We start from the raw sequence: 14,992 nt of genomic DNA on the forward strand, positions 1-14,992 counted from the left end.
TTGTTTATTTTACTATATATAATTATACTGTATGCAATTATTAAAAATAATGGAAAAAAGCAATTCAAGTATGCTATAACCACCTTGATTATCAACTTGACCTTAGGAGAAACACTGCTCTCCTATCATTTCTTGTTCTGAATGTGTGATACAGATCCTTCTATTCAGCAGTGCTTGAACCCTGCATATACAATTCACCATTACGAATTCAAAATCCTCAAGCTACTATTCTGTTCTGTCTTTTCACTCAGCATGGCCGTACATTATTCCTGCTATGATTTTCTTGTTTTCTGTTTCTCTGAGCAAGTTTACCTTACAGGCCCTTGCTCAGATGATAAAACACATTCCAACTAATAGGCACCTTTCATATGATATTTAGTTAATGAGATTATTATACAAAATTCTAATTATACTATCTGACAAATAACAATAACTTTATATATATCCCCTTTGTATTTCAACTTTCCCTTCTTTTCATATTCTTTTAAGAAACACCTATATTTTAAAGTACCTCAGACATCAAAAACACAAATATTGTCTTTTCAAAATAGTTAAAATTCCATTTATATTTCAACACTAACACTGATATATCATGTATTATTTACGAAACTCTCTTTCTCTCTACACAAACATACTTGAATCTCAAAACAATTCTGAGTTGTTGGTACTATTATTATCCCCATTTCATAGATGCGGAATGTAAGACTCAGAGCAATTAAGAAATTTGCCCAAGATTATACCACCAGTACATGTCAGAGCCATGAAATAGATGAGTTCAGCATAGTGTTTCAAATACTTCACCTAAACCATACAACTAAACTATTGGGAATAAGGGATATACTTCCAGACCTACAAAGCAAAGGCTCTATTTCTTTGAACCATGAATTTAAAATCATAAATTGATAGAGGAAGCTCTGAGTTTCTCATGAACTTCATAGAAAAGTTTTAAATGGATATTTAAATAACGGAAATATACACACTATCATAGAGCAATACTATTAAAAAAATTTGTCAATACATCTATTCTTAAGCAATGGATACCTGTATTTTTTCATTGATCTGCTTTAAAACTAAAATTCCAATTTTAGTTCCATTGACTGAATTCCATATGTTCACAACTTATACTAATTATGATTTCTAATTATATTCTTTATTTTTTCATTAGCTCAGAACACACGGTCACTAACATGCTTTTCATTCTGTTTGTCACTCAATCGTTCTTTTATTCATTCATATAGCAAACACTTTTATTTCATGCCAAATATTCAACCAAAACTTATTGAGTAGCACCTATGTTAGGTATACAAATAGGCAAGAGAGACATTATGTAACTGATAAGGTAAATTGTTTCCATAACTATACCTGTTACGGAGCACTGCAGCGACTGACTCCCCCAGATACAGGTGATCCATCACCTCCACAAGCTGGGTAATTCCCTGTTCAGGAGGAAAAGGAGTCAATATCCACTACAAAAATCAATACTAGTGTTCTCAAGTACCTTGGTAATGTTTTATACATTTTGCGATAAAAAGGCAAGATATACTCATATGTTCATCTAACAAATGTCAATATAAAAACTTATGAAAATAAAGGAAATTAAGACACTACCTCTGCAATAGTCAAAATACTTACAAAATGCCATACTGAATCATTAAATAGTATGAACTAAATTTCATGTGAAATAATTAGCTAACAGTTGCCTATGGAAAAACAACCAAGTATACAGAAGTTGGATTAAGTGATAAGTCTGTGTGAAGTTGGGTTAGACAAGAGAAGTTTGAAGTGAAGAGGTGAGGTAAACACTTGCCAAGTAATTACAGAAACAGGATTAATTCCCATGTTACCGGGGAAACTTGAGGCCTGAGAATCCCATAAGCAGGGCCCACAATTTCAGAAGTGGATGGCTAAAATTAAGGCTAGAAAGGTATTATATTTTGAAATTTAAAGGCATAAAATAGGTAGACATAAAGACATAAAAATGGGAAAAATGTTGTTTTCCTGATCTGGACTTAATTTCTGTTTTGGTTATTACTGTTGTTTTTATAATAAAAGAGCAGATAAGGTTGTAGTAAACTGAACTTTAATATATTGGTTTTTATTAATGTGAATGTTTTGCATTGGAGATGTAGAGTATATTTCATGTATTCTATTGATTCCAAATATATTGCGAAGCAAAAATGTGTATTTTACTTAAATGTTTCTTAGTAAAATCAATTTATTGCATTGGGAAGATAAAAAGTATACAATTTAGTTTATTCACATAATTATGTTTGTTTTAAAACTATGTGAAGACCTAAAATAATTAAACTAGAGAAAAAAATGATTTTCTTCATTGTTCCCTGCCCTCTTCTTGTCCCTTAATTTAGGGATAAAAGCCAAAGAAGTAGAAAGGAAAAAAGTACTCTATTTCTTGAGTTTTCATAACTCTATAAATGAAACAAATCAAATGACAACATAGCATTTATTATGTCCTTTTGCATAATCACATTTTTCTGCTTACAATCCTATTATTACAATTTCTTTTAAATGAGCAGCCTAAATGAAACAAAAATTTTTAAACATCTCACAATCAAATGTCCTTGGCTTATCTTTTCTAAAAATGTTTAAGTGTTGAAAGAATTTTGAGGTGTTGAGAAATTTTAATTTTGTTTAGGCTACAGTTTTATAGAAGATGTGCCAAGGAAAAAAACAATTTTATCAAAATTACTATTAGGAATCTGGAAACAAATAATTCATGTCCCTTTTAGCCAACTGCATCTAGAGTAGAACATATAGGTCCCAAAATTAGATATGCAAACTTTCACTTAATCCCATTGTTTCAACCAATTCGCCTGCTGCACCTGGAACTCTGAGTCTGGGACTCTCCAATTCAAGTTCTCCAAATAAGAAATCTCTGGTCACCTGAGGAGCATGGAGTAGGTGAACAGACATGGGACTCCAGCCACTTATTATAAAGACTTTCAAGTAACAGCCTGTTTTCTGTCTCATGACTCATTCCTGCCTCCCACAGACCAGGTACCTCCAAGTCTTAAAAATTAGGAGTCCCATGGGAATAATTGCTTTCTCTCAAAAGTTCATGTAGAGGAGATATACTGAAGTTGTAACTTCCTTTGCTCTGCATAAAAAACTAATTTCAACCTTACATCTGTCAATGTGTCCAATCCTATTCTCTCTGTCCTTTTGAATTTTTCCATTTCTTTACTCTCATTTTCATGGAGTTAGGAAAAGAGAGGAAGTAAATGCATGTTATCAATTTAAGCAGGATTTAACCAAAACCAACTGTTTTTAACCAAGGAATTCGCTTGATAAATTTATATATTAGAAAATTAACACTGCCTGCAATGTAGGGGTATATGAGGAGAAAGAGAGAGAGAGAGAGAGAGAGAGAGAGAGAGAGAGAGAGAGAGAGAGAGACAGAGAGACAGAGAGACTGGAAGCACGGAGACCAATTAAGAAACTACTTCCATAGTCAAGGTTTAAAAAAAGGGCAAAGACTAGGGCTATGGGGACAGCCAGGGAGAACTGGGACTTAAGACTGAAGATCACTGATGGATATTAAAAGGATAAGGAGACATCAAAGACAAAATCTATTTAGCTAACTAGAGGAAATGGTGATGATATCAAGTAAGGTAGGGTATAGAGAAGAATGAAAAATATTGAAAGCAAGGAGAACAATGGTTTGGTATAGACACATTGAAGTACCCTAAAGTATATCATATAGCATCTAATAGAAAACTGGATATATAGACCTAGATTTAGACTGGAACTAGAATTGAAAATAGGAAGACAAGCTAGCAAAGAAGAGAGAGACTAGGTAGGATGGAAACTAAGAGTTGTGAGATAAAAGCCAAGGAAGAAGGGCAGTGCAGAAGAAGAGTAGTTGGAAGGTATTCAACTGTTTCAAGTTCTGTCCAGATCAAGGAAGATACAGTTAACTGATTTAATACCTATAAAGTCAGTAATAATCTTTTTTAAAGAGTCAATATGGGTGGGGAGAACCACACATCAGTGGTTTTGAACATAAAACAAAAATAAATACATTCTTTCAAGAAGTTGTGAGGAACTCAAATACATCAGGGAATTACTCTATGGTAAAGATGGCCTTCAAAAAAGGAAAGAAGAAATGATTAAAAATAATTGGGGGACAACTGGGTAGTCATTTAGAAAAACAACAGGTTATACACTACTTCAATTCACATTAGGGTATCCTAAACAAATTCCAAAAGGATCAAAGATTTAAAGGTAAAAATGAAGTTGAAATTGTACCAAAGAAAACCCAAGTGAATTTATTTATAATCACACAGTAGAGAATGTAAGCAGCACCCAAAATCTAGGAAACATAAAAAAAAAAACAAGCATTAAATCTGATTACACAAAAAAATTAGAATTCTGTACTTCAAAAATACAACAAAACAAAAGGGCATTTGATAAACTAGGAAAAAAATATTCACCATGCACATGACAGACAACAAAGGGCTAATGATTTTAACTTACACACACACACTCACACACACACACAATCAATAACAACAATAAAACACTATTGTAAAGATGAACAAATAATATCAACAAGAAATGGACATTAAAGAAATATAAATCAACAATAAACAAATACAATTTAAGATGAGGCATTGTTTTCACTTATGAAATTCACACACACACACACACACACACACACACGAATAAAGTCTGTTTATATCCATCATTAGTGAGAGGGAATATGGGTTTGGGGGCAACGTTCACTTTTATTCTATACTTTACTGTTTAATTTATTTCAAAATAAAAAATTAAGGAAGATCCAGCAAAAGGAGCAAGAAAGACTGACCGTGACATAGAGGAAACCACGAAGGTGTACTAACCTAGAAGGTAAAATAGCGTCTTATACGAAGAAAGGAGTAACCCAGTGTGTCAGATGATGCCAAGAGGTTAAGTGAAGAGTTGAGAACTTGGTATGGTAACATAGAGGTCACTGGACACCTTGATAAGAATGGTTTATTTGGAATGGTGGAGAAAAAGGTTCATTAGGTGTGGTTTCAAGAAAGAATGAGAGGAAACAAGTATACATGACACAAAGACATATGCTTTAATAAGAAGCAGAGAAATAGGTGACAGTTAGAGAGGGATATAGGATGGAAATAATATTTTGTTTTATTCTGTTTTAATAACAGGTGATACTAGAGCAAGTAAATCTAAAAAAAATGACATTAAGCAAAAATGTAAACTGAAGAAATACAATACAAAAGCACGTAAGACAATACCATATATATGTATACACACACACACACACACGCACACAAAGAGGGTGCCAACAAAATGCATACACATTTTAAGAAAGGAAAAAACTATTAAAATTATGCTGATGGTAACAACTTTTTTTTTTTTTTAGTTAATTTTTTTTTATTTCCAAACTAAGCACTCTGACATGATAATTTAGTTTCTTACATGAAATCGTATAATATTCTTTTTGGACTAAGTTATTATGATAACGTTTTCTTGAAATGTTTACAGAGATGTAATACAGAATTGTATACCTGAAATTTAAGTAACTTTACTAACAATTGTCACCCCAAAAAACTTTACTTAAAAAAAAGAAACACATATTATATTTAAATTTATTAGCTTCGACACCAGCATCACGAGAGTATAGAACTATGTTCAGAATGTCCTTCTAATTACATATTTTTATACTCAGTGCCCTTTTGTGGTGTCAGTTCCTGACCTTTCTGATCCCTATGGGTGTAGTTTTATTTCTGACAGATTCAATCTTAAGCATTGACCTCCTTGCAGTTTTTGCTGATCTTTTTGACTGTAGTGTTCTATTAAGTATTTTTTTCTATAATTTTATTAGTTTCAGGTGCACAAGACAAAGCAAAAATTAGACGTTTACCATTTATATGCCTCACACTGTGTGAACCCCCCTCCCCCCATCCACTATCCCTGACATCGCACAGAGCCTATGCATTTCCACTATCTCTATTCCTAATGCTGTATTCCGCTTCCTGTAACCATATACATACAAATATATACATATACATGTATATAAAACTATAGTTGGCATTCATTATTGTTCAACTTCAGGTGTACCGTGCAGAGATCAGGCATCTACATCATCCCTGAGGTGGTCTCCCAAATGGGACACGTGTCCATCGGATACCCTACAAAAATCTTTACATTATTGATTACGTTCCCCAAATTAATTTTCAAAACCCCATGGCCATCTTGTGGTTACCGATTATTTTCTAAACCTCTCACCTTCCCCCTTATCCCCACCCCCCCACCCCTCTAGCAACCCTCAGTTTTTCCTCCATGTTTCCAAAACTGTTTCTGATTAGTTCATTCACTTATTCTTTTCTTTAGATTCCGCATATAAGTGAGATCATATGGTATTTGTCTTTCTCTGTCTGACTTATTTCACTTAACATAATGTTCTCTAGGTCCATCCATGTTGTTGCAAATGGTAAGATTTCTTTCTTCTTTATGGTTGCATAATACTCCATTGTATAAATGTACCACCGTTTCTTAATCCAGTCATCTACCGATGGGATTTCGGTTGTTTCCATGTCTTGGCTATTGTGTATAGTGCTACAATAAACATAGGAGTGCATAAAGATTTTAGAATTGGAGTTTTGGATTTCTCCGTATAGATACCTAGGAGTAGGATTGCTGGATCATAAGGTAGTTCCATTTTCAGATTTTTGAGATACCTCCATACTGTTTTCCATAGTGGCTACACCAATCTGCAATCCCACCAACAGTGCACAAGCATTCCCTTTTCTCCACATCCCTGCCACCATTTGTTGTTTGTTGATTTATTGATGATAGCCATCTTGACAGGGGTGAGGTGGTATCTCATTGTGGTTTTTATTTGCATTTCTCTGATGGGTAGTGAGGTTGAGGTTTTCTTCATATATCTGTTTGCCATCTGTATGTCCTTTTTAGAAAAATGTCTCTTAATGTCCTCTGCCCATTTTTTAATTGGGTTGTTTTTTTTTTTGGAATTGAGTTGAGTGAGTTTTTTATAAATTTGTGATATTAACCCCTTATCAGATATATCATTGGCAAATATCTTTTCCCATTCAGTAGGATCCCTTTTTGTTTTATTGATGATTTCCTTTGCTGTGAAAAAGCTTTGTAGTTTGATGTAATCCCACATGTTTATTTTTTCTCTTACTTCCCTTGCACGAGGGGATATATCAGTAAAAATCTTACTCTGGGTAATGTTGGTGAAGTTTCTTCCTATATTTCCTTCTAGGAATTTTATGGTTTCAGATCTTACATTTAAGTCTTTAAGCCATTTTGAATTTATTTTTGTATATGGTGTAAGGAGGTGGTCCAGCTTCAATTTTTTGCATGTGTCTCTCCAGCTTTCCCAGCACCATTTATTGAATAGACTGTCTTTACCCCACCGTATATTCTTGCTTCCATTGTCGTAAATGGCCATATAGACATGGATTTATTTCTGGACTCTCTATTCTGTTCCATTGATCTATGGGTCTGTTTTTATGCCAGTAGCATGCTGTTTTGATTACTGTAGCCTTGTAGTATAATTTGATGTCAGGCATTGTTATACCTCCCACTTTGTTCTTATTTCTCAAGATTGCTGAGGATATCCGGGGTCTTTTATAGTCCCATATAAATTTTAGGATTATATGTTCTATTTCTGTGAAAAACGTCGTTGGTAGTTTGACAGGAATTGCGTTGAATATGTATATTGCCTTAGGCAGTATGGACATTTTAACTATATTAATTATTCCTATTCATGAACATGGTATGTGTTTCCATCTATTTGTACCTTCTTTCATTTCTTTCTTCAGAGTCTTATAATTTTCTGAGTACAGATCTTTTACTTCTTTGGTTAAATTTATTCCCAGGTATTTTATAGTCTCTGGAGCAATTGTAAATGGGATTGCTTTTTAAATTTCTCCTTCTGATGTTTTATTATTGGTATATACAAATGAAACTGGTTTCTGAATATTAATTTTGTATCCTGCTACTATACTAAATTCATCTATCAGCTCTAATAGTTTCTTGGTGGAGTCTTTAGGTTTCTCTACATATAGTATCATATCACCTGCATATAATGACAGTTTTACTTCCTCCTTACCAATTTGGATGCTTTTTACTTCTTTTTCTGGTCTGATTGCTGTGGCTAGAACTTCCAGCACTATGTTGAACAGAAGTGGAGAAAGTGGGTAACGTTGCCTTGTTCCTGATCTTAAGGGGAATGGTTTTAGCTTTTCCCCATTGAGTATGATGTTAGCTGTGGGTTCATCATATATATGGCCTTTATTATGTTGAGATATGATCCCTCTATTCCCAGTTTCTTAAGGGTTTTTATCATAAATGGCTGCTGGATTTTATCAAATGCTTTTTCTGCATCTACTGATATGATCATGTGATTTTCATTTTTCATTTTGTTAATGTGGTGTATCACATTAATTGATTTGCGGATGTTGAACTACCCTTGCATGAATCCCACTTGATCATGGTGTATGATCTTTTTAATGTATTGCTGAATTCTGTTCGCTAACATTTTGTTGAGGATTTTTGCATCTATGTTCATTAGTGATATCAGCCTGTAGTTTTCTTTTTTTGTGGTGTCTTTGTCTGATTTTGGGATCAGGGAGATAATGGCTTTGTAAAAAGTGTTTGGAAGTCTTCCCTCCCTCTGGATTTTTTGGAAGAGCTTGAGGAGAATAGGTGATAATTCTTTTTGAACGTTTTGTAATATTCACCTGGAAAGCCATCTGGTCCAGGGCTTTTTTTTGTTGGGAGATTGTTGATTACTGATTCAATTTCCCTGGTGGTAATCAGTCTATTCAGGTTTTCTGTTTCTTCTTGAGTTAGCCTTGGAAGGTTGTACGCCTCTAGGAAATTGTCCATTTCTTCCAGGTTGTCAAATTTGTTGGCATACAGTTGCTCATAGGAATTTCTTAAAATTTTTTGTATTTATGCGGTGTCTGTTGTCACTTCTCTTTCATTATGATTTTACTAATTTTGGTCCTCTGTCTCTCTTTTTGAATGAGTCTGGCTAAAGGTTTGTCAATTTTGTTTATCTTCTCTAAGAACCAACTCTTGGATTCATTGATTTTTTGCATTGTTTTTCTGGTTTCTATTTCATTTATTTCCACTCTGATCTTTATTATCTCCTTCCTTGTACTCCCTTTGGGCTTATTTTGTTGTTCTTTTTCCAGATCCCTTAAGTGTGAAGATAAACTGTTGATTAGTGATGTTTCTTGTTTCTTTAGGTAGGACTGCAATGCTATGAATTTCCCTCTTAGGACTGCTTTCGCGGCATCCCATAGATTTTGGGACGTCGTATTTTCATTTTCATTTGTCTCGAGATTTCTTTTTATTTCTTCCTTGATCTCCTGATTGACCCATTCATTATTTAGTAACATGCTATTCAGCCTCCATGAATTTGTGTGCCTTCCAGTTTTTTTCCTGTAGTTCATTTCTAATTTCATAGCACTGTGGTCAGAGAAGACAATTGGTATGATTTCAATTTTCTTGAATTTATCAAAACTTGTTTTGTGGCCTAACATATGGTCTATCTTGGAGAATGTTCCATGTGCGCTTGAGAAGAACATGTATTCTGCAGCATTGGGGTGAAATGCTCTAAAAATATCGATTAAATCCAAGTGGTTCAATATATCCTTTAAGGCTGTTGTTTCCATATTGATTTTCTGCCTGGAAGACCTGTCCCTTGAAGTCAGAGGTGTGTTGAAGTCCCCTACTATGATAGTGTTACTGTTGATCTCTGTCTTTATGTCAGCTAATATCTGTTTTATGCATTTAGGTGCTCCTATGTTGGGTGCGTAAATGGTTACTAGGGTTATGTCCTCTTTTCGGATCGATCCCTTTATTATTATATAGTGCCCATCTTTGTCTTTTAATATTTTCTTCATTTTAAAGTCTATTTTGTCAGAAATAAGTATTGCAACTCCAGCTTTTTTCTCATTTCCATTTGCGGGATATATCTTACTCCAACCCTTCACTTTCGCCTGTGTGTGTCTTTTGATCTGAGGTGAGTCTCTTGTATACAGCATATACAAGGGTCTTGCTTTCTAATCCACTCAGCCACCCTATGTCTCTTGATTGGAGCATTTAATCCATTTACATTTAAAGTGATTATTGATAGGTATATAGTTATTGCCATTTTTAAATTTGTAGTTAGATTGTTTTCATCTTTCTTCTATTTACAGAAGTCCTTTTAGTATTTCTTGCAATGCTGGCTTGGTGGTAATAAATTCCTTTAGCTTATACTTTTCTGGGAAGCTCTTTATCTCTCCGTCAACTTTAAATGATAGCCTTGCTGGACAAAGCAACCTAGGTTGTAGGCCTTTGTTTTCCATCACTTTGAGTATCTCCTGCCACTCCTTCCTGGCCTTCAATGTTTCTGCAGAAAAGTCATTTGATAGTCTTATGGGAGTTCCCTTGTATATAACCCTCTGTCTTTCCCTTGCTGCTTTTAGGATTCTTACTTTGTCTTTAACCTTTGCCATTTTAACTATAATGTGTCTTGGTGTGGACCTGTTTGGGTTTATCCTGGTTGGAACTCTCTGTACTTCCTGGGCTTGTATGTTGGTTTCCTTTATCAGGTTAGGGGAGTTTTCAGACATTATTACTTCAAATATGTTCTCAATCCCTTGCTTCCTCTCTTCACCTTCTGGTATTCCTATGATGTGCATGTTGTTGCGCTTGATGTTATCCCATAGGTCTCTTAAACCATCTTCATTGATTTTTATTCTTTTTTCTTTCTGTTGTTCTGTTTGGGTGATCTCTGCTAACTTGTCTTCTAAGTCGCTGACTCGATCCTCTGCTTCATCTAACCTGCTGTTAATTCCTTCAAGTGAGTTCTTTATTTTGGTAACTGTGTTCTTTAGTTCTAACTGGTTGTTCGTTATGATTTCTACATCCTTCTTGATGTCGTTTCCAAGCTCCTTAAACATTCTTATCATCAGTGTTCTGAACCCTGTCCCTGATAGGTTAGTTATCTCTGCTTCATTTGGTTCCATTTCTGAAGGTTTCTTCTCTTCTTTTATTTGGCACATGTTTCTTTGTTTCCCCATTCTGGCTGATTCTCTGTGTTTGCTTTGATGTATTAGGTAGATCCACTAGAGTTCTTAGTTATTGCTGGGTTGTCTTATGTAGTTTGTGTCCTTTATATTTGACTTGCACTACTTCGTTCTTCTCCTCTGCGTGTGCTCCAAAAGTGACTCTTATGTTGTGTATATTGTCCTGTTAAAGAAGATCTTTAATTGCTTTTCGCTTGTGAGTAGGTGGGGTTAACTCCTAGGGTGACTAGTTGTGAGACTTAGCTCTGCCCACCGCAGGATGTTCTGCTGCGTGAGGGTTGACCGCTTAAATGTGGTTTGGCCTCTATGGGCTCTTCTGCCTGTAAAGAATCCCCTCTGGGTGTGTCACTTGTAGGTCAAACCTGGTACTGCTCTGGTTTGGTCTGGAGTTGGCCTCTGGGTATGTTGAATCTTGTGCCTCTTAAGCTGGGCCCTGGTAGGGCAATTTCAGAACGAAGCAAATCACCAAGCACAACAACAACAACAAAGAAAAAATCAAATACATTCACATGTAAAAAACAACCAAAAACCCCCACTCAACACAGGCAAAGATATCAAAGATATAAAGACAAAACAAAGCAAAACATAAAGCAGTGCCAGTCTTGGCTTAAGCCCACCAAGTAATCTCCAGGTTGTCCTCTGCTGTACCAAAGAGTCCCCTGCATATTGTGCAGGCAGAGCCGGTCGCCTTATGCCCAGAGTGACGTTGGGACTGCAGATTTAGATGCCTGGGGCTGAGGGGTCTGGACGGTAGTTTCTACAAAGCCAGTGCAGTTTCTGCCCTTGCCTGCACATATGCACACTGAGAGTAGCACCATCAGCACTGTGTCCAGTTCTCCTGAGTCTTAGGGCACTTCTTCCCTGTATGTGTGTGTGTGTGTGGCGGGCGGGAGATTTCTGAGCTGCTGAAAGCCCAGAGCTGCATCTGCCGCCTACTGCTGACCCCTGGGAGTGCCTCCGCCGATGTAATTGACCTGCCCTAGGCAGGCCAGAAAGGGTGGGGGCTGGGAATGGAAGGAGGGGTCTTCTCTTTCCCAGCCCAGCTGTGTCACACTCTTCCCGCAGGCCAGAGAAGGTGATGGCTGGTTACGGAGGAGTCCCCTCTCTCCTAGCCCAGCAAAAACTACACTCCTCCCAGCCTCCTCCCTGGGCCAGAGCCGCCCTCCAGTCTTCCCAGAGCCCGAGCTCCAAGGCTCCTATGTAATCTGACACTGCTCCTCAGTTCAGGGGCCAGTTCAAGTCTCTGGAAGGGTGGGGGTAGAATTGGGAGTGGGGGGAGGGGCCCAGGTATGGAGTTTGTGTCCTTTGTCCAGACTAAGGCTTAACTGGAGGTATCAGCTGAGATTATTGCCTCAAATGCTAGATATGCTGCCCCCGCAGCAGGAGAGGTCCGCTGTGGGATGCAGGGTAAAGAGCCCACCTCCTGGCTTTTGTGTTCTCTCTTCCGTCCTGGGATCCCCTGCGTCTCTGCAGCTGCAGATGTGGGCCAGATTTCCACAGCCACAGGTGCGGACTGTGATTCCACCCCCGCTGATGCGGACTGCGTCCCCACCGCTTCAGGTGCGGCCAGGTCTCCACTCCACTCCCTTCCTTCTTCCCCTGCTCACCCAATTTTCCCCACCTGCAAGTAATCATTGCGCGAGTCTCTTAGCTGTTCTGCGTGATGAGCAGAGAGTCCTTTGATGGGTTATAAACGTCCCGTTTCTGATAAGATCTGGAGAACTCAAAAAGTGCGCCCCGCTGCCGCCATTCCTATGACGTCACTCTGATGGTAATCACTTTGAGCACCTCTTGTAATTGCAGAAGTCTAATGTGACTTGTATTCATCTTTTGCTATCAGTATATATTGAGTATTACAATTTTAATAGTTTTCCTTTCTTAAAATGTGTATACATTTTTGGCACCCTGTGTGTGTATGTGTGTGTGTGTGTGTGTGTGTTTGTGTACACATATACATATGTAGAAAAAGCATAAATATGTTCATGGGAATTTGAAGCACCAAATTTGGGATAGTAGTTACCTCAGGAGAGGAGGTGAAAGAAATGTAATTGGGGAGTGATACACTAGAAGCTGCACCTGTATCTAACATTTTTGTTAAGGATCCTTTTTGTTAAGGATCTGAAACAAAATGGCAAACTGTTAAAGCATTACATAGCTAACTGGTGGTTCTATGAGTGATTGTTATATTGGTCTCTGTACTTTTCTATATGTTTGAAATATTTTAATGAAAGAGAAACAAAAGAGTATGTCGTGCGGGAGACCCTGCTCGCTGCGCCATTTGTCGTGCAGGGAGGCCTGCAGGGTCTCTGGTCCCGCTCCCCATACAAGAACGCAGGATATGGTGAGGCCAAAAAGGAACACCCACGGAGCCATAGGTAGGGGAGACATACCACTATATTCTCGCTGGCGGCACTATACCCTCACTGGAGGCTGGATCCACACTGTCCACAAACCGCCATCCACACTTGCCAGCCCCGCCGCCATCTTCTTGCTAGCCCCCATTCTTCTCTCTTTTCCTCTCTCTCTCCTAGCGTAGCCACAACAGTTATATTCGTGGCCAATGGCTCACTGGTTACAGCTGACAGCCAACTAGCCACAGCTGATGGCCATGCAATCACAGTTGGCCATTTACTACCTGAGCCAGCACCTGTCTATGTGAGGCCGAGAGCCTGGAAACTACTTTCTGGGGCTCTGCCCCCACACTCCACCCCTACAGGCTCTCGCCTCACAATCTACGCGACAAGCGTCTTCCGCGAGGGGCCCTGTGTGAGGAGCCTGGAGGTGAATGCAATATCCTGGACACAGCCAGGCTCTCTGGGCACAGCCAGGGTTTCTCAGGGCACCACCAGTGCTTCTGGGCACGGCCAGACTTCCTGGACTTCTTAGGGTACCACCTGTCTTCCCGGACACAGCCAGGGTTTCTCAGGGCACCACCAGTGCTTCTCGGCACGGCCAGACTTCCTGGACTTCTTAGGGTACCACCTGTCTTCCCGGACACAGCCAGGGTTTCTCAGGGCACCACCAGTACTTCTGGGCACGGCCAGACTTCCTGGACTTCTTAGGGTACCACTAGTTTCCCTGGGCACAGCTAGGATTTCTCAGGGCACTGCCACTCTCTCTGGGAACAGCCCGACTTCCTGGGCACAGCCAGGGCTCTCAGGGCACTGCCACTCTCTCTGGGATACAGCCCGACTTCCTGAGCACAGCCAGGGCATCTTCAGGGCACAGCCAGACTTCCTGGACTCAGCCAGGGCTCTCAGGGCACTGCCACTCTCTCTGGGATACAGCCCGACTTCCTGGGCACAGCCAGGGCTCTCAGGGCACTGCCACTCTCTCTGGGAACAGCCCGACTTCCTGGGCACAGCCAGGGCTCTCAGGGCACTGCCACTCTCTCTGGGATACAGCCCGACTTCCTGGGCACAGCCAGGGCATCTTCAGGGCACAGCCAGACTTCCTGGACTCAGCCAGGGCTCTCAGGGCACTGCCACTCTCTCTGGGAACAGCCCGACTTCCTGGGCACAGCCAGGGTATCTTCAGGGCTCAGCCAGACTTCCTGGACTCAGCCAGGGCTCTCAGGGCACTGCCAGACTTCCTGGACTCAGCCAGACCTCTCAGGGCACTGCCACTCTCTGTGGGCACAGCCACACTTCCTGGACACAGCCAGGGCTCTCAGGGCACTGCCACTCTCTCTGGGAACAGCCCGACTTCCTGGGCACAGCCAGGGCTCTCAGGGCACTGCCACTCTCTCTGGGATACAGCCCGACTTCCTGGGCACAGCCAGGGCATCTTCAGGGCACAGCCAGACTTCCTGGACTCAGCCAGACCTCTCAGGGCACTGCCACTCTCTGTGGGCACAGCCACACTTCCTGGACACAGCCAGGGCTCTCAGGGCACTGCCACTCTCTGTGGGCACA

General features: G+C 39.3%; 1 protein-coding gene across 3 annotated transcripts in view; it reads right to left on the bottom strand.

The window, feature by feature from the left end:
- The window catches only part of KLHL13 (kelch like family member 13), a 278,952-nt gene that overhangs the window by 192,167 nt on the left and 71,793 nt on the right, over positions 1-14,992 (bottom strand). For 2 of the 3 annotated variants that reach the window (XM_088794842.1, XM_088794841.1), the window contains exon 2: positions 1,363-1,436. The exons of the other annotated variant lie outside the window; for it this stretch is intronic. In XM_088794842.1, the coding sequence (XP_088650968.1) occupies positions 1,363-1,412 (50 nt within the window). In that variant the 5' untranslated portion in view covers positions 1,413-1,436. The remainder of the gene's footprint in view (positions 1-1,362; positions 1,437-14,992) is intronic. 3 annotated transcript variants of the gene reach the window in all.

Source organism: Rhinolophus sinicus, chromosome 18 (assembly GCF_057876585.1).
Source record: "Rhinolophus sinicus isolate RSI-liver-muscle chromosome 18, RSI-T2T, whole genome shotgun sequence".
Classification (NCBI taxonomy): domain Eukaryota; kingdom Metazoa; phylum Chordata; class Mammalia; order Chiroptera; family Rhinolophidae; genus Rhinolophus; species Rhinolophus sinicus.